The sequence below is a fragment of the Scatophagus argus genome, chromosome 22, assembly GCF_020382885.2.
Source record: "Scatophagus argus isolate fScaArg1 chromosome 22, fScaArg1.pri, whole genome shotgun sequence".
NCBI lineage: Eukaryota > Metazoa > Chordata > Actinopteri > Scatophagidae > Scatophagus > Scatophagus argus.
The window spans coordinates 12,081,531-12,106,521 of NC_058514.1; the positions used below are offsets into that span (position 1 = coordinate 12,081,531).

Here is a 24,991-nt window from a genome sequence, read left to right on the forward strand (position 1 = left end):
TTTAAGATAAATGCCTTTGGGGTTTCAAGAATGTAGTTGAACTCAACTGAATGGTAACGGTCAGTGATAAGCATTATCTAAAACAACTTAATTATAAGTCCATTCAAGTACATGGATACAGCCTCAACACTGCAAAAATACTGCAAGTACATCACATATGGTGAACTGCTTCAAGAGCTACATTTAGAACCAATGAGAGACTGTAGTGTCTGCTGTCCTGTTGTCAATGGGAAGCCTGTTTAATCACTGTTGAGCCAGTGCAGCAAACACTCCTGATTTTTTTATGTTCAAATGAAACAACTGGGTAAATTAAATTTCAAAACAAATCTTTACCCCAGCTTTTGTGTGGATGAGCGTACAAGATAAAAATCACAAAATCAACAAAAAGTGACGCGAATTGACCCTGACTGGTACAAACTGAGGAAAGCTCAAGTGACAATGAAAGCTGCGCCGAACACAAACACACACACAGGCACACCTCCATACAAGTGCTATGTTGCTAGCTAGCTTATGCTAACGCCTGTACAGTTACAGACAGATAAACAGACAACACAAAACCAATGGGCACACCTTCACACAAAAGAGTTGAAAGTGAAACTGCAATAAGCGGAGCCCTCTGTGTTACAGTTCAACATGAGCAGTGGAAGAGCCAAATGAAAAAGCTTCAGTAACATCTGAGGCTGACCAGCTGAAGAATGTCTCTGAGTGTTTTGGTAAAGATAAGACTGGACTGTGGTCCTCTGAGGTGCCTTAACTGTGGACTGATGACAGTGATGCTGTCCAGAAGAGGTTAATGAGGGACCACACCGCACCACACACATACACACACACACACACAGACACACACAGTTAAAAGGATGTGAATGAATGCACTGGCATGATAACGTTTCCTAAGGTCATAGAGTTCTGATGACTCGTACGCCATCACTTATTATGTAACAATACACACACACACACACACACACACACACTCATAATACATCAAAGAGACACAGCAGGTGTACTTGTCTCTGTGCTGGAGACCAACCCTAACCTAACCTGTGGACATGGCTTTTGCCTGCACTTGGACAAGCTGTCCCCAGTCCCAGGTCCCCAGGTCTTTGTCGTCCGAAATCTGTCCCCATTGAGAGACGTATGTGCGGGTGTGTACCCTTGCTTGAATAATGCGTAACCACAGTCTAATGGCCGCCCATAGCAAGAGGATGAGTGAAGAGACACAGAAAATGGATGTAAAAAAAAAGGAAAGAAAGTAGATCCTACAGACAGGGAAAACTGGCCCCAACCACCCTGAGAGCGGCTACTGTTTTCACTCTTAACACCTAAACAGGTCTGTGTTTTCAGCAACAGCCTTTCCATTGTTTGGCAGCCGGTTTTGACATCAAGAGCTACTTCAGTGTACCACTGTCGTCAGCGCACTTCAGCGAGCAGCAAGCTCAAACAAGTCTTCTGCCTGTAAGGAGCTGAACGCAGCAAAACCCTGCCGTTTTAGGGCGCAAAAGTTCACATGTGCAGGACTTTAAATCGTAATGAAGGATGAATCATGTCTGCAGGGAGGACAGACTGCTTCCAAGAAGTAATTTTGTGAAAGATTAAATAAGAATACACAACATTATCTAATGGAGCACTTCAGCGTAATGAGGCGGACTACTCTGATCCACCAAAGATCAACAGTAATTTATGGGATGTATTAAATTGTTCTAGCATCATTTAAAAGCACTATGAAACGATAGAAGACTATAGAAATCAATGTTATACTGTAAATTTGTTGTTTCTCAGTAAAAAAAAAGAAGCTGTTAATATCTCATTTTGGGAATTTGACATAACTCAGTTTCGCTACTGCTGATGTCATGCTTACGTGAAACGTCTGACTTTTTGCTTAACTCCATTAATGATAATAATAAAAAAGACATTATTTGTCTTCAGCTGACAGACTCAACTGACAAAAGCTCTGACTGTTGTTTTCCCTCCATTTTCTATCAAGGATGCATCCTTTATATTTTCCTGTTTGGCCAAGATACTTTCACCAGCTCAAAGGGAGGAGACCAGTGTGAAAACAGCAAGTCAGTGAAGCCACAGAGGCCATCTGCATTTGTCGCCAAAAAAAATAAATAAAAAAAAGATATGGAGAAAGCCTGAAAAAGAGGGAAAGAAATTTCCTTTTCTTGCTCTATGTCACGCACCCCGCAAACCCTGAAAGGAACCCACGGTTACCATGGCAGCAGCTATGGGGTCACCGGTCAGAGCTGTGACTGCTTCCTGGGTCAAAGGTGGCTGGGCAGGAAGGAGGGCGAGATGGCAGAGGATGCTGGTTGTCACCGTGACTGGCAGCTGAAGGCAGGGCGTATGAGGATAAAGCACGCACACACACACACACACTCACACACTGTCCCCTAATGGAAACGTTCCTTTTTGACAAGGACAATTTGGTCCAATCACGGCACACTTGGGACATGAGATACCCGGTGAAAGCAGAGAAAAACAAGGGAAAAATAAGCTCAGTATAAATTCATGGAAGGAAGTGGGAAAAGTCTGGTTTTAAAATACAGCTACACTATTACAATCTAGATCTCCTATTAACAACAAATCTATACTGAATCAAGCTTCGCCTTTGCTGGTTAGACAGGAGTTATTGAATATCTCAGTAACTACGATATCACATGACAGCAGCTGCCAGATGGCTTGCGGCTTACTTTGCTTTGTGTCTCAGTTCACATGAGTTGGTTCATGAATATTTATTATGAATATGCCTGGATGGACGCAGGTTTATGCATGCGCGAACACACACACACACACACAGATACACACGCGTGAGCACACTCATAGTGCCTTTGTAGCGTTTGGCAGCAGGCGCATGGCCTTTGCCCTTGAACATATTCCACAAAGGTCAAGAGGGCAGGACATGTGTCTGACAGGCACTTGACATGAGCCAATAGGAGACAATCTGAGTATCAGCAAAGGAGTGAAGTGGGTGGGGGGTGTGGCTGGGTCTAATTTGTATTTCCAAATTAATTTTGCAATCTTTTTAGCATGTTGTTTTTTAAAAATCTGTTTTTTGGGGTTTTTTTACCATGAAAATTCAAAAGATGGTCAGTTCCAGCCTTACATTCCACTGTAGGCTAAGAAAGATTTCATGAGATCCTTAAATGTACAGTAGCCTGAGTAGTTCTTGCTGCTACTGGGTCTCCCAACCACAGCAAAACAACTAAGTGGAGTGAGATTGTGAGTATTCTTGCCTTCATTGTTAAACAACCACCACTGCAGAGGATAATCAGTCTGACATGACTCAGACAGATGAGGTAATTTGACAGTTTTAAAGTTTTATTCGTGTTACGTTTAGTCACGTTTGCCAACTTCTTTCCTCACTCTTCGACTCCCTCCTGGAAGTTATAGCAACAGACGACCAAACCAAACGCACAATACGGTGAAAACATTCAATAATCTAAGAGCACTATTTAGACAACAGTATTGAGGCACCTCTCCATTACACCAACAGGGACTTTAATGACATAGCATTCTAAATACACAAACAGCTTTGCAGCCATAACAGCTTCCACTCTTCTGGCAAGGCTTTCCACAAGAGTTTGAAGTGTTCCTGTGGGAATTTTTGTCCTTTCATGCAGTAGAGCATTTGTGAGGTCAGACACTGATGTTGGCTCACAATCTCTGTTCCAGTTCATCCCAAAGGTGTTGGATGGGGTTGAGGTCAGGACTCGAGTTCTTCCACACCAAACCCGTCCAACCATGTCTTTATGGACGCTGCTTTGCGCACTGGGGCACATCAACAGCATGAAATGTGACCCCTCACTGCTGGCTAATTTTGGCTGTGCTCTCTGAATTATTAAAGCTGCACTTCCAGGAAATTGACACGCTAATAAGTCACTTGACTCCTTCAGGCATAGTCTGAGCCATGACTTACTTCAGGGATAAATCTTTAACTTCTTCTATTGTTTTCTCATTGAATATTGGACATGAGACACATCCTCCAACACACACACAGATGGGTTGTTACATAAGATAAGAGATCTGGAGCACTGAATCTGAAACACACAGACAAATTTACACAGGGGATAACCCAGTAAACACTAAGCATGTGTGTGTGTGTGTGTGTGTGTGTGTGTGTGTGTGTGTGAATCACCCAACAATGTGCTACTGAAGAAACCCATCTGTATGCTGTCAGCTCTAAATCAAAGATGGTAGCACAGCCCAAGCATCCAATGCTTACTGATCCATCAAGAGCCAAGTATGCTTCTCAATAGCAAATAGACTCCCAAGTTACATCATCTTTCCATTAATAAATCATAATGACAAAAACACCCTGAAACACCTTCACTGTGTTCAGACTCCAACACCATTTGTTTCTTGTTCTGCCTCAAACCTTAAAAAAAACAAAAAAAAGATGATAAAGGAGTTTTTCATCACTCTGGATCTGTTTGGATAGGGGATTAGGAACTTGCTAACAGACAGCATTAGCTTAGCAGGCTGAGGCAGGCACTAGCTGGCAACCTGCTACACACACACACAGGCGCGCGCACACACACACACAGCTACCTAAACTATTACAGGCTGGGAAGAGTCTGACAGTCACACCTCTCAGATGTTGCGAAGTTCAGGTTCACCACCAACGTTAAGCACCGAAATAATTAGAATGTTGCCACGGCGATTAATGGCGCAGAAAACAACAACACGAGGCTGTGGTTTGATGTTCAAAGGGATGAAGTCACTGATTTAATAACACAGCATAGCATGACATGGCACAGCAAGTTTGATTTCCAGTGGTTATTAAGTGAATTACTTATTACTTTAAATCACTGACATCATTTTGATATGGTTTGCTATCATGTGTTTTATAAAATAATGATACAAAACAAAAACAGAAAACCAAAGCTACAGTTAGTCACTTTGAGTGACACATTTCATATCAGAATATTGATTATTGAAGCTTTGAGTTAAGTATTCTATCAGACTTCTATTGTTATTCATTATCAATTAGACTTTTACCATTATTAATTATCAACGAGTTTAAATGTATATAAAGTTTATGTTTGCTTTGGTTTTTCATCACAACAGTGTTTTCCTCCCAGCAAATATTTTTGCCAGTTCCAGGGTTCTGGTACTGTACATGCTGGCTCACACAATTAAATATAAATAAGCCATTGCTTTAGTGATCAGCTCTACCTGTGCTTTTCTTACTTTAAGACCAAAGGGGTTTGTAACTGAGACAAGAAGGGGAGATTAAGGAGCTCTGTGAGCAGCAGTTAAGGTAAGGGTAGTTTCAGCAAAAGGAAGTGCATCTGCTAACCTGTGTGTGTGTGTGTGTGTGTGTGTGTGTGTGTGATCAGTGACAAAGCATTTTCAGGCGCCACAGATGACCTCAGAGGAGGCTCTTAACCGCTGACTCTTCTGCAGGCAATGACTGTCGATATTTCTTTTCCAATGTGAAATATTCAAATTTTACAGCATCATGTTAATAAAATCCTTATCTCTTATCATCTTAACCAATGTCATTTTAACTGCCTAATATAAAATTAATAGCTTTATCATTAACAATATCTTTACATAACTGCACTGATAACACGTCTGTCAAGTGAGAATATGTTGGTTTATACACAATCGCCGAATGGGTTCAAAGGCTTCAGTCAAAGAAATGAATGAATAGAATAATGAAAGACAGACAGAAAGAAAAACATATGAAAGCATGGAAGAATAAGCCAACGAATCGTCGACTGAGCATCAACAGAACTAAAGGTGGAAACCCAACTAGCAAACAAGACGACAAAGCTCTCCAAATAATTAACGAAGCCTGCACTTTCTAAGAGGATACGATAGCAAGTTTCCACTCAGAGAGATGAACACACACCTTTCTGAAGCCTGATTTGTCTCATTATCAACAGCCTGTGTGCATGCATGTGTGGTTGTGTGTGTTGCAAAGATTAAAATGTCTTTAAAACTTAAAACAGCAACTCTAACCCTAGATGTTGTATTATTAAGGAAGGTCAAACAAATGTAACCTCACAATATGAATGTAATGTTAAGGACTCTGTACGGGACCAAACAAAGACAGTGCATGATGGTACATACTGACAGATTATTTACTATCTACGAAAGAGCGAGACAGGCTGGTAAACTGAGTCAGCTCAATAAACAGAGTTCTGGGTCAAAGTCTGAATGCAAGACAACAAGCAAGGCAGAGAGGAAGGAGAAACATGAGAGAAACTTGCTTTTGTCCTCCAGTTCGCATTACGTTTCAGGCTGCCCTTCCAACACACACACACACACACACACACACACAGAAAAGCACCTGCCCCGAGTTTAGCCGCCGCCCTCTCATGTCTTTCTGTTGATTTGCTGTGTAGCTTATTGTCTGGACATCTTTTTTGTCCAGTCTTACTGCTCCACAGACACAGTTACACCATTAACACTTCTGGGAATGTAAACAGTGACCAGACAGTGACTATCTCGTCTTGTCTGCTCTGTAAGGGACAGCATGGATTGGCCAAGGGGACAAGGGTCAGATCAGTATGATAAGGCAAACGCAAACAGCCTGAAAATCAACCATCACCACAATACACGAGATAAAGACAAACTGTGAAACAAATGAATCAGATGCAGTAAATTTAAAAAACTCTCTGCTTCATTCTGACTACAGGAGACGCACGGTAAGTGAAGATTTATAGGCTTTTCCTTGGCCTAATCCCTCAGAGGTGAGCTCTCCATTCATAAATCCACTACACAGCATGTACATGAAGTGCAGGTACTAACAAAAGAAGCTCATGTAATGCTCTTTATTTGTAGCCATTTGTCATGGGTATGGAGAAGAGAACATGCATGTTTCTGAACAGCTTCAAAATAAAAGCATTTGGAGAAAGAGGAGGTATTGTTTCAGAGCCATTCTAAGAAGAAGAATAGAAGCACTGAAACAAGTAGACTGGCTGTTTAGAAGTAAGTTAGCTGGATATATGGCCAAAGATGGACGGTGAAGTAACAATAAAAGCAGGAATAGCATGAGCATGCTTGTAGCAGGTGTGAAACAGGAGCATCTTTGGAGAGGAGGGTCTGCAGCTGCATCCTTACCTCAGGGCGACTCGCACAGAGCTCTCATCCGGCCCGCTGCTCATGTTGCCACCGCAGCAGGATCGTCCGAAGTCGGCTTAAAAATAGCTTGATTTTTCTTTTTCTTGATCCTCTTAGAAGACAGGAGAGCGCCGCCTGTCCCCACTCCCTCCTGTACACCACCAAGAAAAGCGCTTCTATCTTGAGCTCCCGCCGCCGCCGCCGCCGCACTCACCTCCTCCTCCTCCGCGCCCGCTTGGAAATTAATGGAGCCATGAGATGGAGCGGCTGCTTCTGATCTGAATCATTTGTTCTCCATAGTCGGAGGAAACGTGCTCGGGGATCCGGCGGTGGTCACCTCTCCAGGGGCATCGTCTCAGCCCTAACTCCCGGATAGAGAGTGGTGCGTTCCTGTGTTTGTGTGTGGAAGGAGCAATGATCCACTCAGCGTAAATTCTCCAGACTGATGACGTAACCAAACTCCGCCCCCTGAGCTGGACCAATCCACACAGGGGACAGACACAGAACACACGGAGGGACAATGTTTAATAATAATAATAATAATAATAGTGTTAAAAATATAATCTATTTTTACGTTTTTTATAGATCGTTTCGAGACTCTAAGAAACATGTGAATCTGTTTGGAAACTGCATTCAAAACAAATCTTTATTGTCTCTTTGTTTGACTGATTTATACACTTTGTTCTTGTGGTATTATGGTATGGTATTCTTATTTTGCCTTCTATTGGCATATCATCTATCATATACTACAATATACTTTACTCATATGATATGTTATATTACTGTATTTTATAATCTGTATGTTATAGAATGTGACCACTTACCCGCTATATATATATATTGTTGGATTATATTATACAATATTATGTTAATGTCTTAGATTTTAATTCATTATATATTTCATTTTATTCCTATGTTAATACAGACAAACAGTAAGTGGTGCATACTGTTAACTTTTACTTGGCCAGCTGTATTAATCACGTCACTGTCACTCTTCCACGTAATTTTGTCTTTCTGTTTGGCCTTTGGTCATAAGCTAACACTGATTCATAAAAAAGTAATTAGTGAAATCCATCACAATCAATCCAAATGCATTTTGTTTGAGCGGAAGGGTGAACGAACTCCTGATGTTTCCAACACTACAGTATTAAATGACAAGCTGCCTTACTGACGGCGTGTGCAAGGTGCCTGGATGTTTGGCCATGCTGCCACCTTGTGGTCAATACACAGTATCGCACTGTTTGAGTGATGACAGCGATGTGCCTTCTTCATCTCGCCAGCAGATGTCTTCAGACTCACTTGACTGATTTGAATTGAAGTGACGTATGGAGCTGGAACACAGTTTCTCACCAGGCCTGTGCAATAGAAACAGCAGAGCAGGTCAGGGCCCTTATGAATCAGACATTAAAACTGCCTAAAACCTGAATTCTGCTGTTTGTCAGGATCAGGCCCGACACTGTTAGCCACATAGCCTCACATAGCCTAACTATTCCACAGAGTGAGAAGGTGGCATGACATTTAGCTTGCTGTGACAGGTTTATTTTTAATAACCACCTACTCAGGCTATAAATAACATGACATTCATTTCTAAATGTTAGGAAATACAGATGTGACAAAAACCTGCAACTAATCTAAGCACTTCAACAATTATTTGAAGGTACTGAAAATGTGTAAATTCCAGAAGAAAGTCTGTGAAGAAAAAATGCAACATTTTTCAAGGTTGAACTGTATTTTTTATTTACAAGAAAATACATCTTCATCTTTCAACATAAAGTGACCTTAGCACATGATTTTTGAACAGATGACTTTTATGCAGATGTACCTCTCTTGTCTCTAAGGTTAAAGAATACAGATTCCTATACATGCACAATGAGATCCCCATAACTTAAGTCTGGGCTACAGTTCCAGGAATTTAAAAAATAAAACAAAAACAGCTATATGTATGGAATTGTGACTACAAACAGAGCTCTCTATAAAGTACTGATGTAGTAACTACAAAGTGTATTTATCCCTGGAACTCAGGGAGAATCACTGTATGTCGTTTCTGAGGTTCAGGACAGTCTAATTAATACCTCAAAAACTCAAAAAACACCCTCAGTAAATTAGAAGTCCGAGAACTGTTGTACTCATGGTCATCCACCCATCCTTCTCATACCATTCTGTCACTGATGAGCCTGTCATAAATATTGATTTGACTGTCCTACACCTCTTGAATAAACTAACTCAAGCTAAAAATGTCAAACAATTTTCCTTCCCATTATTCCAGTTTGCAAACATGTATAATCCAAATTTAAACACCACAATGTGGTTCTAGTAAAACAATGTTACATGCACTATTAACACAATCATGAAATAATTATTCATCAAAAAGGAAACTTTTATGACCTGACCGCATGTATTCATTGTCTTCATAATCTTCAGATGCTTCCTCATCATACAGCATGGATACATTCAATCTCTTACTTACAAAAGGGATGACAGAATGCAAAACTTTTGAGTATCAAAGTTTTGTTAGTAAGGATGTCATTATGGTATATACCAGGGTCATGCAGCGTAGTAGGCTGCTAAAGGCCTAATTTTACTAAGAATTAAGCCATCTTAATTGGTCGACTAAAAGGATAAGAAATGATGAGGTGCATATTTGAACAAACGGAAATGTAGAGGGTATTTTCCCCTTAAACATCCCTGAAATTCTGTCAAAAATAGACTGACAGAAAAAAAGTGTTAAACATGCAATAATTGATTTTGGCAACATGGGGGCAGCAGAAACAAGTTAAAAATTAAACTAACCATAAACACACCATTTTCTGTTCATAGAGCAAACTTGTCACCTATAAGAGGACTTTCATTTAGAGTTCGTTAAGTCCAATATTTACATTTTCTATCAATTCCCGGTGGGAAAGTCAGGCTTATTAGCCGCTAGCTAAATGTTCAATTTCTTCAGTAATTAGTAGCTAAGGTGCTCCTTTAATTTTTGTGCTGGGCAGATAGAATATATACATATAGCCGGCTTCATGAGCATTATTTTTTCATTTTTCATCATTTTAATTAGCTGTCCGTCAGGTCGAAAACAGGAGAATGTCAAAGCGGTAAAGTTTGGGGCCGGAAAACCAAAACAATAAGCTGGATGTCTGTGTGTTCGTCACTATAGGTGTAACACCGAATGCTGTGACCGTCGAATTCTGCGACTCTAGTCGGCGCTGTTGCTACTGGGAACCGCAGTCACACATTTTTTCGCAAGTTACGGTCAGAGTTAGGGTAAGCATTTATAATGTTTGCGTAAGTTTACGCTGTTTGCGTAACGAACTCAACTGCGTGAGTGAGATCACGCTGTCCAGTAGACAGCGCAGACAAGAGTCACGGGATTCGTCAGTCACAGAATTCGGCGTTACAACGGCAGCCCATTCACATAGCTACATGTATGTGATCCACTGTTAACATAAGGATATTCGTTACAGCCATTTTAATTACAAAGATAAATAAGAATAAAGGCAGACTGAGGACTTTTCACACAATAGTCCCTAAATATGTAATAAATAGATACTAATCCCCCACTGTAACCAGCACCTACAAACCCAGCTGTGCTCAGGGCTCTTGCTCACAGGAGAACTAACTCTTACCAGTAGGTAGATTTTAAACTCAGTGTGCTTAGAAGACAAATAAGCTCACTGCTAGTAAAATGGCACCTCATCATTTTATTATCCCACCCTTTCAAGATGAAATAACAGTACTTGGGAGTCTTTAACTATAGAAGCTGGGGCCATGCCTCATGAATTTCAGGCACCGTCTGCTCTCGAGCTGACCTCATGTTCTGGTGTCACTTGGCAGACTCTGTGTCATTCAGCGGCTTCCTGGCCTCCTGTCAACAGACCCTGACTGATGGCACAGAAACACATCTTACTTTAGGTCTGATACTCCAGCACAGAATGCAGTTGAAAAGACTCGGCATGCCATTTTTAAGCCCTACAGTAATGCCTTTGATGCTCACTTGCATACCGGATGAAAGCTGAATTTTTTTGTGTGCAGTCCAGATTACATTATAAGGCCATCACAGACCATTTCAATTATTGTTCCTTTAGATATTAAAGGAAAATTGCACTGATGTTTCAGATGTTTCAGTGAATTAGTTATTTTTCTTCTTCGGTCACATTTTTTGGGGGAAAATAAATTAACTTTGTTCTTGTGTAACCTAGCAGCCATCATCCTGAGCAGAGCAGGGCTGCATCCAAATGCTCCTTTGCTTGTACACTGACAGCCAAAAGGGGAGGCTGTAAAGCTTTAAAATCTCAGTGGGGCAAAGATGTTGCATTGTTCCTCCTGGATGCAGGCCCAGCTCGGTCTAACAAAAGGCCTGAGGGAGTCGCGGACAAGCATACTCAACAATTAACATTACAAGTTCCATAACAAACTTCACGATGCAGATGCAGTTATATACGTGCAATCAGTGCTCACTTATTTCTCTGCAGAGAGCAACAACCCAATGTGTATGAAGTTTTGAAATGCAGCAGTGTTTGTATTCTGCTGCTGATGTGACTGATTGTCTATCCCCTGCAACACAAACATGGTGGCGTGTCAACAAGCAGAGGCACAATAAAAACCAGTGGTACGAGTGAGACGACCTGACGTTACACTGTACCAGTCATTCAAGCCTCAAAGTGAAGTGGATCAAGTCCTGTAGGCTGTACAGTGTTGAGAATAACATATCTTAATCCAGTGATTCTCCTGTTTGTGGTGGCAGATTTCACCATATTGCTGTGCTTCCACGCTTTCAGTTGGTTCTGTTATATTTTGTGGATTCATTTTTACAGAGGAAACATGAAATTCAAGGTGAACCAAGAAAAGTTCTGTTTCACATGTCACAATAATAATAATAAAAAAAAAGGAAATGTTTCTGGCTGCATTTTTGCTTTTCAGATTGAGTCATAATTTGTATTGCTCTGAGGGCTTTAGGCCCAATTGAATGTATGAAACTGCAAAAATATAACTATTTGTGCCGATGGTGGAATCTGACAGATTATAAACTAATGACGCAAACATCAATTGCTTCCCCACCCACGATACCCTCTCCTGTACAATCTGGGAGGAGGCAAAAATCTGCTTAATTTTCTTTTCCTTTGACTCACTCAGACACACACACACACACACACACACACACATACACAGGTCTGAACCACAACAAGAACACACTGTAAAAGGAGCCCTGACCAAAGCTAAGAACCACCGCAGGAAAACAAAGCATCTACAACTTTTTTCCTAAGAACAAAATAATGTTAATGTAACAAATCACTCATTTCACAGTATCACAACTTCCGGTTAAGTTGTTGGTAACAAACATGGAGGCTAAATGAGCAAAAACAATTTAACTATAATATCATTCCTGTATACAGCCAAGAGGACAGCCAGCCATCAGTCAAGAGGCAACCAACAAGTGTCCTTGAGCCAAAAACGAAATTGTTTCCAGCTCCAACATCTGCTATCCACGAACAAAACTGATAAGGCCTCATATTAGAATAACATGTTGACTATAAGCTGAAATATTTATGTGCATGTAAACACACTTCATGATATTAAAAGATAAACATCTTTCACTTCAGAAAGGTGAGAAACAAAGACTTTTAGCAAAGGATTTCTTAATGCCATCATCTGACTAAACCAGCATCATGTATTTATGAATAACAGGCTCAAAAGGACCCACAGAAAATGATCCGTCCCAGCAGGCATGTGACACACAGCAGACACACGAGTGTGTTTTGTGTCAACACAGGGGAGAGCTTCAACAGCTGCCCTGTGTGTGTATGTGTGTGTGTACCTGACAGTTACACAGTCTGAGTGGCTACCTGTGGTTGTGTGAGTGCTCATGGACACACCAGACAACCAGGGTCAGCTTCCTCTTGATCCTCTTTCTTTGAACAGGGCCACTTCAGCTCATTGGATTTGTTCAATAAACCACACTCTTAGAGTTTTCTTAGATCTGCGTCACTAATCACTCTAATAATAGACCCCAGACCGGCTCATTTTCTTTGCTCTCCACTTGTAAGTCTGCAACTGAGCCCATATGAGCAGTTCATGGGTCTGTAACAACCTAACAAGGGCTATGACGAGGTATAAGAAGAGGGATTGTACCGCGACAAACAAAGGCAAATTGTGACAGCTTTGAAAAATAGTTTTTGACCCCTTAAAATCGAGAAGTCACATTAGCTCAGCAAAAAACAAAAATCGGCTGCTATATTATGACAAAAGTGAATCCTGCACAACCCAGTACACCGGGCGTGGAATACTGCTTTGGACATCATTTTAGTGGTTCTACCCGAAAAGTTTTCCAGCTAAGATGCAGCTATCAGCTAGTTTCACTGAGAGCTACCACAACAAACAGAAACAGCCCCCTAAAAGCAGAGTAAAGTGCTACAAAACAAACAAATAAATCACGTCGGTTAAATCCGGACTTATCACGTTCACCACTTTGAACTGCGGCAAACTGATCTTGAAAGTGATGTATGCTAAAATCAAAGATTGAAAATCTATGCAGTGAATGCGCGTAACAAGAAGTTGGAATAATACTAGTGGATCCACTTCGCTCACTCCCTGCACTCCTCTGGTTGGAGGGCAAAGCAGAGAGTGAAAGAAAAGGGACAAAGGAGAGACCGAAGAGTAGCTGGCATTAAGATCTCTCCCGCTTCTCAACAAGCACAACCCCTTTCATTGGCTCTTCATCTCACACGCTTGCCCCGCCGCCCCCACTTCTTTTCTTCTTTTTCCCTCCAGCCCTCTCTCCCATGCCTCCCTCCCTCCCCCCCCCCTCACTCCCCTGCTGTTTTGAGGACAGAGTCGTCTCCCAGGATCTTGCAGAGCTCGTTGAGGCGATGCTGCATCTCGGGAATGCCTGCCAGCTGGGCCTCCAGCCGCTGCTTCTCCTCGGTGAGGGAGAGGCGCGTCGCTGTGTCCAGCTGCTCGAAGCGCCAGCCTCCCTCCCCGTCGAACTGCAGCAAGTGGGTGTGGTACTTCCTGGAAGCAAATAAGGACAATTTAAAGCGCGGGAGTGAAACAACGTACACTTAATTTGGTGTAAGCAATAAATTTCTTTGTAAAGGCCTGAATACTCAGTTACTGTCCAGCACATTTCTGGAGAGAGTGATCTGTCATGTTCTAACTCTCTTTTATTGAATAGAAGCCAGTTTTCCGTAGGATGTGTCTTACCACAGGGAAGGTCTGTGCGTGATGGACAGCAGTGAGATGCCAGCATCCTTAGCAGCCTGGAAAATCTTTCCCTCCACGTCAATGCTCACAGCGCTGGTACACTCATCCAACAGAGCATATTTAGGCCTGTCATACACAAGGGAAATTTGCTGTTTCATAGCTTATACCCATCCAGTGGGTAACTAATGATGTTGATTATGCAGGAAGATTATCTGTGTGTGCAAAATTAGAAAATCTTTAATTTATACGACGACACCACGCCTTGAGCTGCTAGCACGGCTAACAAAGGCTTATTGTTCATGTCAGAAGTAAAGTCGGCAGCTCACGTTCCTGTGTCATGTGCCGTGTACATGACGGTAAGCTGGCCTCAGTGAAATATCAGACAACAATGATGCTGCCTCTCCTTACTTGTGGTAGAACATGCGAGCCATGCCCATCCTCTGCTTCTCGCCTCCTGACAGCACGTCCTTCCAGTCCAGCTCGGCGTCCCAGCCTGGACGCAGAAGAAGACATCGCATAAGTTTGAAAAACCTGCTACCAAGGAATTATTTATGGGCTGTGATATTTTGGGATTACAGATGCTGACAGCAAAGTACTTCCAGTTTTATCCATATCAAGATGGAGACGTCTGGAAACATATTTTGTGTAGAAGAAAGTGCATAGTGGAAACTCAATTAGGCCTTTGCATGAATGCATTTTGAGCAACGGGTTTTACAAACTGGAAAAACAAATGAAAGACAGCTTTCTGTGTGACATTTTCTTAACAGAAAATCCTCTCCAGTTATGTCGCACATCCATGACTAATGATCCATTACCGCACATGCGTGTGCGACCAAGACCTTTCTCAACATTTTCACAGTGCAGCCATTCATAAATTAAACCCTCTTGCTACTCTAATCTCTGTACAGTAGTTGGCTCACAACAATAGAAGTGTTTATTTGGCAATGAGGGGGGAGTGGCTGCCAATTAGCCACAATTAGACTCAAGGTTAGGCAATACAAGAAATATCCAAGACATACATAATCAGTTTGATCTCAAAACACCAGAAAAACTGCACCGGCACTTCCAATTTGAAGTGCAAATTTTACAAACCTTTGATGATTTGAAAGTCAAAATTAAGAACGTTTGACACTAAAAGAGGGATTGTGGAGACCACCAACATCTTACCCACTGTAAATGACTTAACTCAATTTGACTCTGTTTTGTTGTAATGGGTAGTGGGTAATTTTGTCCACTGAGTTCTCGTTACTTTTTTAATATATTTTGTCTTCATTAGAGTTATATTTTCTAGATTTGCCTAGTAATTGTGTCTGCTTATACAAGGGAATTATGTTATGATGGTTGTGCCCTGGAGGAGGTTTTGCTAAATAACTTGTCTGGTGTTGAAGAAGGTAAAAGTCATGGCGCTATTTTTAAGCTTCTTTTTGTGTGTGTGTTTCTTAAGTCTTCAATTGCAAGTTGTTATTTTTTACTGTCCTACCTCCCTCTCTGGTGACAATGTGGTTGAGGTTGACTATGGCCAAGATGGCTTCCAAGTCCTTGTCACTGAGGCCTCTGGCAGCCATGTCCTCCACAGAGTCTGGGTAGATCACCTGGTCCCGCAGTGATCCCATGGACATATATGGCCTGGAGAAACATACACACTTTAACCACTAAGTGTGTCTTTGTTAAGCCCTAATTTCAGTAAGTGCTCAGGGTGCTAATGAAAAGAACACCCTGACAAAGAGTGTGTGTGTGTGTGTGTGTGTTCAAAGGGGCACAACTTTTACACTCTTAAAGAACAAATGCTAAAAGAGAAAGACACCCAATGTGCCTCTGTTGTTTCTATTGTCCAACAAAGTATTGGATTCTGTTACAACTGCCAGGTGGCTGTCTCATCCTATGTATAAAATATTCACCAGCTGTGCAGGAGGGAGTCAGCTGAGCTGCTGCTCTCAGGAGCTTTGGGTAAGATTACATTTGATTGTTCGTTTCAAACTGCTGTCAGTTCAGCTCTGTTCAGTTAGGGGGCTACAGGCACGCTTTTTGGAGGATAAATTGATCATCTTGCTTGTTAAAGTTGAAAGCACTGCAATTATCCATATGTCTACAATAGATGTCAATCTATCTCTTTACCACACGTGGCATTTATGCAATTTAAGTTCATCAGTGATTAATCGATGAATTATTGTCTTGATTAACTGGAATGTGATGTATTCAAACAATTTATTTTTGCCCAAAACTCAAAGACATTCCCAGTAATTTTAGTACTGTATTAGACAGATAAAAGCAAAAGTGAACAAGAGCTTTCTAATTTTCAGCTGACTGATCGTTAAATTATTATCTTATATGTCACGACGCTTTCGCAAGAAGTTGGCAAGTTTCTTCTAAAAAAGGAAAAGAAAAAAAATAAGCTCACACGAACCATGAGATACTTTCCTGATTTCTGTGAAATTTCTGAGATTTCTGCATTTTGGTGGTGGGTGACTATTTGTATCAAAAATCACAGTGGAATAGATATAAACACTGAAACTGTTTCAAATGTACCTTAATGAGACCTTTATTTATTTTGATGATCGTCAACTTATTATCAAAAGACTGGGATATTGAGAGAGGTATAAAAAAGAAATGATTGTAATTGAAAGTATTTCAAGCCTTGTGTGGGTGGTAATATTTCACTTTGGCCAGAGCTCTGGTCTCTCTTTAGCGGCCACACACACACACACACACACACACACACACACACAGGGCCTTTTACAATGGATTAGATTACTGGTATAGCCGTTTCAGTACAAATCGATGATGTGGGATATTTGAATATGTGTCAAAGTGTGTGTTTGTGTGTATACCTCTGAGGGATGTAGAACATGTGCTGAGGAGAGGGTTTGTGTAGCCGTCCGCCGCAGACAGGCCACAAGCCGCTGAGGATCCTGAACAGAGAGCTTTTCCCACAGCCGTTAGGCCCCGTGATCAACAGGTGCATGTTCTCCTCTACCTGAAATGGAGAGACAATTTTATAAATCCCCCATAAGCTGATTCAGTTCTCAGTATAATTATGAAAAGTCATTAAGATATGAAGCCCTGGAGAGGTGGGAAGCATCAGTGGGTGTATAACTTTTGACACACAGTATGATAGTGTAAGGCACAAGAGATCTGAATGCCAGTTCAGAGATCCTTTCTTTTGAAAAGCATGCTCTGTGTTTTAGGTCTTTGTTGTCTCTGAGTGGCAGCTGGAAGCCACATCAAATTATTCGTTTGTATCGCCTGTAGTTTGCCTGCAGCTAACAGGGTAACAGAGCAGCAGCACAGCGAATGTGAGTGAAAAAAACATGAAAATGCATTATATTCTGAATGTAGTTTTTAAAAAAAAATGGACTAGCATTCATCATGAAAAACACCAACAGTCTAATTTTTATCTTCTCTTTCAAACTGAGGTCAGCCATCCAATCCTTATTTTATAGGTAAAGCAGACAGCGTGACTTTAATAATCTATGCTAACATGATGTTAGCCAGTTAAAATTAACCTCTCAATTGTCTATCAGCTAACTTGTGATAATTATACTAATTACAATGACTAATTTTGATGATTTCTCAGGAACTGCCTTATTCTCATCTAAAAGCATTATTACACTGACGTCTACTGGTGCACTCTAAGCTGAAAAAACATTCACCTGGAAACACATTAGCTCCAGATAAACCTGCACTCCTTCACATGTTGCTCTGAGAACAAATTAAAATAAAAATGTGATCTATAAATACCTAACCATGGGGCAGCTCACCATGCATGGTGCATTATATGTAGAAAAGAAGGGGCGATAGTGTCCTAATTACATCTGAAATGTTCAAATAGTTGATATTTGGTTAGCAACACCCTGATGGGAGCAACATGTTGACACTTAAAGATTGTACCTGTTTCCTAATGAGAACACAGAGGATTCTTTAGAAATGCTAATTAACGCTACACAGACCAAAAAACCCTCAGGCAGTCTAATAGCGAAGGAGGGTTCAGGGAACAGCTGAAAGCGAACTCCTGCAAACACATCACCTGACATGAATGAGTAATATTAAGTTGAGTTTAAATTAAATTGTGGCATTCTGATGCTTTTCCATGTGTTAGTAATTCTAACTGGCAATGAAGAGCTTTACAACAGAAGCAAAATAACAGAATACAAACGTTCCAAAGAGAACAGTGTAGAAGCGTCTCACCTTAAAGTTCAGACAAGACACGACTACGTCCCCATTCGGCGTGATAATTGGGACGTTCTCACACACAATGCCATTGTCCACATCTATCACTTCACCTGCAGGGACAAAGCAGAGGAACACGGGGAGAAAAAGGATCAGAAAAAATGAATGTGGATTAGACTCGAGGTATAAGTACGCATGTGGACGGGATAATGCCTACACAGCAGGAATCATGGGGCTGAAAATAAAAAAAAATCCCTCTTTATCACATCACTTATCTCACAGCTTCACAGTGCTCTCTAGCAGGAGATTCATTCTGAGGTCAAATGGATGTTTACCCGAGGATATTTATGTAGTGAGTCTGACCTATGGCCTTGATACTGCTATCTGCTTTTTGGTTTACCCAAGATTTAACTTAATACAAACAAATTGGACAAAAAAAAGTCTACTTTAAAATTGCAACAAAAGGCCATCTCCGGTGAGAGATAACAGAGAGGCAACTGTGAGAACATTAAAATGAGTTGTTCAAAAGATTTAACTGTAACTTATCTTACCCTCATTTAATCCCTTAGCTCAGGGTTGCTGTTGGCTGTAAAGACTAAAGCAACCAAATGAACAGCTGTAAGGAAGATATCTAAAAAAGAACTCTCACACAGAGGTCACACTGACTGCTGCTTGACTTCAGTTGGGGTTATTGGAGTGCATATAACGCTCTGAGACTAATCAACCGTCTCAAGGTTGCTCCAGACAGCAGAAGCGGTAAAAGTGTGACCAGCACTGCGTAAGTAAGCATGTGTGTGGTCAGTTAGGCTGGTGGCAATTTCTCATATGAGCATTTCTCACTTTCAGTTTATTTTAATACAGAAGGAGGTGTGCACAGAAGAACAGGCCCACCCTTTATCTCAAGCGGTCCATCGATGTGCATCTCTGGCTTACTCTTCTTCTCTGATCCTGTTGAAGCTGATAGAGAGGAGCGCTTGTAAACACCCTTCTGGACATCCTCAAACACCACAAACATGTTGTGGACCCGTGCAGTGTAACCTGCCAGCTCGGTAACCTGTCCCAGCAAACACACAGAGGTCACATGTTATTGTGGGCTAAAGTCAGAGGAATGCTGTTGTGACCCAGGAGGAGATCAGACTCTGGGACAGGTCACTACCATGGCCATGTGCTGATAAAAGTACATGAAACATATCCACATACTAAACCATGTTGAGAGTGTGTGAAAACTGCTTAGAGAAATGAGGATGAAACCAAGAGAGGAATCACCCTGTTGCTCTGGCTTTAGTGCTGAACCCTGCAGTGAGACAATGCAGGCTGTTGACACAGCTTGATTATGTTAAACAACAAACACCAATTCAGGGAATTCATGGACATCATGTGGGGTTTCAGAAATGTGACCAGCTCAAAGAAGAAAGGAACCAAAACACAAATAAAGTGAAATTTGTCCAAGAGGAGGACGAAGGCACAATTTGGAATCAAAACAGGGACACATGCAGGTACATTTCTGTTTCTATCACTCAGCACAGATCTATCTGATCTCCACAGCTGTTGAAAGCAAAACCACAATCATAATCAACTGTATCATCACATGAGTAATATATATAATAATATTATATTATATATATAGTAATAATATTCCAGTTAGAAAATGAAAATGTCATTAATGAAAATGGGATATTTCTACCTCATGGAAGAACAGCATTTTAGACATTATTTACTTATTTGCATTATATTTAAAACTGATTCAGAAGTTGCAACCCTACAAAACTGACAAAGACTGAAAGACTTATGGCAAACTTGCTGGCTGAGAAATTTGCAAAGACTGCAGAATGATCTAAAAACTGCTGCAAATCATCACCATCCCTACTTTAAGTTCGATTTTACTAGAATACTGTCAAAGTGCTGTACAAATATAGAATAATGTAACCAACATCAGTGGACCACCACTGATTATACAGCTTCAATAAGTCAGCAGCAGTGATGTTCCAGTTATAACAAGTTCCCATTGTAAAAGTTAGAACAACTGCAATCAGAGGTCAGCAAGTTCTTGAGGCTTCAAAACAGGTGGTGCATTCAGGTACTGAACTTATGTATCCTGCTGTCCATTTTGTGCACAAATCAGACTAATCCACATGATCATGTTCCTCTCCAATCTGTCTGAAAAATGTTTGAGCACAAAGTGAGAAGGAGATGCACAAGTGCAGGCTGAAAGATCAACAGATGGAGGATTATTCACAGCTAGGCTAAGCCCTGAGAGGAGCTCTGGACACACACACACACACACACACACACACACACCAGGATTCACTGCTGGCTGACCTACAGTGACACCACAGTGGCAGTGGATTTAATCTTGAGGAATCAACGCCTATAAAAGTTTTGTGTTCAATTTTTATTTCCATTATCAAATGTGGTCTTAGACATCAGTTGGCTGACTTCACCTGGCAAATTATCAAAGCTGACATTTACTGCAGTGAATGAATCATTTGGAAATGACGGTACCTGGGAGCTACTCTGAGCTATCGTTGTACAAAAAGGCCAAACAATGCAAAATTTCTATGTGAACACTGGAATTTCAGACCCACTTTGCAATTGCTTGGGCAGAAAACAGTTGGATTTTCATAGACAAGCTGTTAACAGCAACGAAACTAACAGGTAGCAATCAATTCCTGATAGGAACACAACAAACCTTTTAATAACAAAAAGGGAAAAAAAACAAAGCAGGGTCTACAAGATGAGGAACAAACACCAGCTGGGGAATGCCACACACACACACACACACACACACACACAAACACATGCACTGTACACTGTCATGTTAAATAGGCAGAGTGTTTGGAGGCGTGAGCAGGGCATACTGTCAAAGGAATGTGCCTGTAAAATTGCACACACACACACCCACACAAACACACACGTACATCTCTTGGCTGCACATGCAGGGGCTTGCTGCTGCACATCTAACAGCACTGCACACAATACAGGCAAAAACCCATGTCTTCCAGGGAAATGTTTTCAGCACAGAGACGTGCAAAGAGACCACAGACAGGACATTCTGCTCTGCCACAGATTTGCCCGTGACTGATATATAACAATTTGTCTGGAGCTGGCTTGTGTTTTCTAAAATCTCACAGCGGTTTGAGCCTTCTGTGTATTTGAGAGTGTCTGGCCCTGCGTGTTTGCGTTGAGTAGAGTGGCACAACTGGGAGTTTTTGAGAGGAGGTGACTCACACTTAAAGAAGCAGACAACAACCCACTCACGCTTTTGAAAGAGTTGCAATTCCCCTTCTTCAGCGCGAGTAAGCACGCCCCCCTCGCTCATACACTACGTATGCTGATCGGAAATACACAAGTACAAACCAGCTGTAGTGCAACACAGCTTCAGCACAAATGTGCTCCAGCCAAATCCTCTTATGGACTTCAAAATGCAACCTGAGAGAGAGAATGCATGAATGGGTCTTGCTATTTTTTGGGGGATTACAATGCAGTGGATTTAGCCCTCAATGAACGAGGCCTTTCATTCAATGCTTTCTTTCTTTCAGGACTCAAATAAACTCCTGTGCATGCTTGATGAGCTTCACATGGGAGAAAGTAGAGAGTGACTGATATACTGAACAGTATGCATCTGTCAATCATTCAGTCAATCCGTGCATTAATCCATCCATCCATCCACCCACCCATCTGTTGGATCACTTCTCCATTCAAACCCATGAAATGACTCATACGTCTCTTTAGTCTAACAAATCAAATTCTTAAGAACTGACATATTACATGTCACAAAATACCCAATGCAAATCCATACCTCAAAGATATTCAGTTTACAAAAGTATAAAGCAGAGAAAAGTGGCCAACGCTTCGCATTAAAAAGGCAGGAAATGGAGTGTTTGACATTTCTGCTATATCATTAAAGATTAACTAATCAAAATGGTTTCCAACTCATTTCCTGTAGATCAACAAGTGAGCACTGTAGCTTTTTGGGACAAATTGTTTTGCATAGTCTAACCTATTTTTTTATGACTTTTGTGTTGTTATTTTGAAGCGGAAACTGGCAAAGAGAGCGCTCACATCGTATTAACTACAGAAAAAGCGATTTACACATAATGCACTCAGGCAAAACGACATTAACTTCAGCATGTGTCGTTCTCACCTCTTTGTAGGAGGACATGATCCTCTCGATGGCATCAGCACCTGAGGCCAAGAGGTTACGGGCGGTGGTGAAAGCCTCTGTCCTCTCACTCACCATCACCTGTGTCTGCCCGTCTGCTGTTTCTAGAGGGAGGAAAGACAGACAGGTGACAAGAAAGACGGGGGGTGGGGGGTGGGGGAGCAGGACGAATGATTTAAGAAACTGTAATACTACAGACATTTTTTATTTTGGCAGCAAAACTTCCTTTGATTTGATTGAGAGTCTTGTCAGGTTAGTGATGACACATTCTCACACTTGTGCCAGTGAGCATTATAATATCATGGAAATTAGTTATTTAAATATCAGCAGTGACAGCGGAGAGTTAGCACGGCAGGAGTGCTGCCCAGCAAACAAAGAGACTCGCACCTTTACTGTCATCGGGGATATGTGGGAGGCAGCTACTGTTTTCACACGTGATAAGTAGCTCCTGTTTTAAGAGGAAGCAGTAGCTGTTGGTTTAGAGATGCTAATGATCCTGCATGTGCTTACACCACAGAAGGAAAGACACAGGGTTTACTACACACCAGACACTGTCAGATACAATCAAACAAAATGAGATTCCACAGGACAATGCTGAAAAATAGTGTCCTTAGTATGAGAGTTTAACATTGGATGGGCCTGTTCCAAAGGGTTTGGAGCACCTTGAGGACTTCTTACCGTTGTCAGCGAAGCCAGTAGCCGTGATGATGGGCACGGCCACCATGACCAGACCGCTGCTGCTCCACACGTATTTCATGAGAAACTGCTCGATCATAATGTACCAGAGACGCTTGGACAGGATCAGGTTCATCTGGTGCTCCAGGGCCCGGTAGCATTTCTGCAGCTGACGCATCTCCACCTACAGTGCACAGTGTATTATAATACATGGCTCCATGGTCACTTCCTGCATTTCTGTGATGGAATATTGTTTTGGGATGTGAATATCACTGTGTCTGTTTGTGCGCAAGTACCAATTTGATTACTCTGATGTACACATTATGAGATGAAATTAACTAAGATGTGGCAATTGGCATTATGGATATTCAGATGTAGTACCAAGAAACATAATAAATGTTTCTAATGTGGCGATTATCACAATTTAATAGGCACCACATTAATGCCTGCCACAATACCTGCCACCTCTATACATACCTTGTGTCCCCTGTAGAAAGCTATTTCCTCAGCGTTTGCAATGATCCTGGAGTGCACATATCGCAGGTAGCCTTTCCTATGAGCCTCCTCGGCCACCAGCTTGCCAAATTTAGGCGAGCAGGCACGCAGGACCTTAGCCGTGGCAAAGACCACCAGGCCGGCCAGCAGGGTCGGCCCGGAGGCGTTGGCTCCCCGGGACCTGGCGGTCTGTATCAGCGTGTAGGAGGTCAGCATCACGTCCAGGATGGGCTTAGTGAGGTTAGAATAGAGATGTGCCACCGACTGGGAAAACATCATTACGTCCTCGGTGAGGGACTGGTCCGGGTTAGCGAGCCTCCCGTCCATGTTGCTGACTTTATAGTAGGTCTGATCGGTGAAGTATGTCCGGTAAGCATGGTTCACCAGCCGGGTGCGGAAGGCCAAAGCCAGTTTGCACTCCAGATACCGGATGGCGCTGTTGACGAACGTGGCCGGGATGGCAATGAGGAGCCATTTGATCAACTGAATAATGAAGCGCTTGGGTTTCTTCTCCACGATCGTTTTGACAATCTTGCCGTCCAAGCTGGCCACATAAATAGACAGAAACGTCCTAGATATCAGCGCCACCGAGTGCAAGGAAAGCAAACCGAGCTCTTTGGACACAAGCCTGGGGAAAAGGATTTTACCAAGTTCGAGGATCTGCTTGAAAAATTCTGCATTTACCCCCGGTGATGCCTTCTTATGGTCGGCGGCGTCCACTTGTGTTTTAGCCGAACAAGTAGAGCCGTTTTCCACCTTTGAAAGCCGGCCGTTATTCCTAGGATCTTTGTTTTTGCTTAGCTGCTTACAGATGATGGGGTACAGTGTTTTGACTCCATAAGCAGCCGCCGCCAGAAAAACGGCTCGCTTCGCCGCAGCCGTGCGGTCCCATCTCACTTTGGACGCCGCATCGAGGATGTTGGACATTTTTCAAAGGTTAGTCGTCTCTGCTGACAATCCTCACCACACCCATCCCCCAAACGAAACTCACCGCGTCGGTTAAAAAAAGAGAGAAGGACTTCTGATGGTTGTATTGATGTGAGGCGAGTCCGGTTCATGTACCGCTACATCCTGCTCAATTTTGTACCACTGTCAAGCAACACAAACCACATTAATCGTACTTCCGGTTACAGTTATCAAAATAAAAACCCAAAGGCAACTTTCCCAACACTACAATGATGTACACTACGTTTTATTTGTTTAAGAAATTTTACCAAACGTCCTGAC

At 41.8% G+C, this 24,991-nt stretch overlaps 2 protein-coding genes across 4 annotated transcripts in view; both read right to left on the minus strand.

The window, feature by feature from the left end:
• The window catches only part of LOC124053602 (kinesin-like protein KIF21A), a 33,373-nt gene extending 25,868 nt beyond the window's left edge, over positions 1–7,505 (minus strand). For 2 of the 3 annotated variants that reach the window (XM_046378898.1, XM_046378896.1), the window contains exon 1: positions 7,072–7,504. In XM_046378898.1, the coding sequence (XP_046234854.1) occupies positions 7,072–7,115 (44 nt within the window). In that variant the 5' untranslated portion in view covers positions 7,116–7,504. Of the gene's footprint in view, positions 1–7,071 lie in introns of all 3 variants that reach the window. The other variant, XM_046378897.1, reaches the window with a different exon arrangement.
• A 1,276-nt stretch (positions 7,506–8,781) lies between these two features.
• LOC124053456 (ATP-binding cassette sub-family D member 2-like) lies at positions 8,782–24,969 on the minus strand. The gene is made up of 10 exons (XM_046378616.1): positions 23,747–24,969; positions 23,273–23,453; positions 22,577–22,698; positions 19,324–19,486; positions 18,451–18,545; positions 17,094–17,239; positions 15,746–15,891; positions 14,674–14,758; positions 14,266–14,391; positions 8,782–14,073 (listed from the first exon to the last, which is right to left on the minus strand). Exons 1-10 carry the CDS (start codon positions 24,689–24,691, stop codon positions 13,869–13,871), a joined length of 2,214 nt encoding a protein of 737 aa, XP_046234572.1. The 5' UTR covers positions 24,692–24,969; the 3' UTR covers positions 8,782–13,868.
• Between the last annotated feature and the right edge of the window lie 22 nt (positions 24,970–24,991).

Coding starts and splice junctions, on each gene's coding strand:
- LOC124053456 (XM_046378616.1), bottom strand. CDS start 24,691: ATGTCCAACATCCTCGATGCGGCGTCCAAAGTGAGATGGGACCGCACG. Junction 23,454..23,746: donor CTTTCTACAGGGGACACAAG/GTATGTATAGAG, acceptor TGTGCACTGTAG/GTGGAGATGCGTCAGCTGCA. Junction 22,699..23,272: donor TACTGGCTTCGCTGACAACG/GTAAGAAGTCCT, acceptor TCCTCCCTCTAG/AAACAGCAGACGGGCAGACA.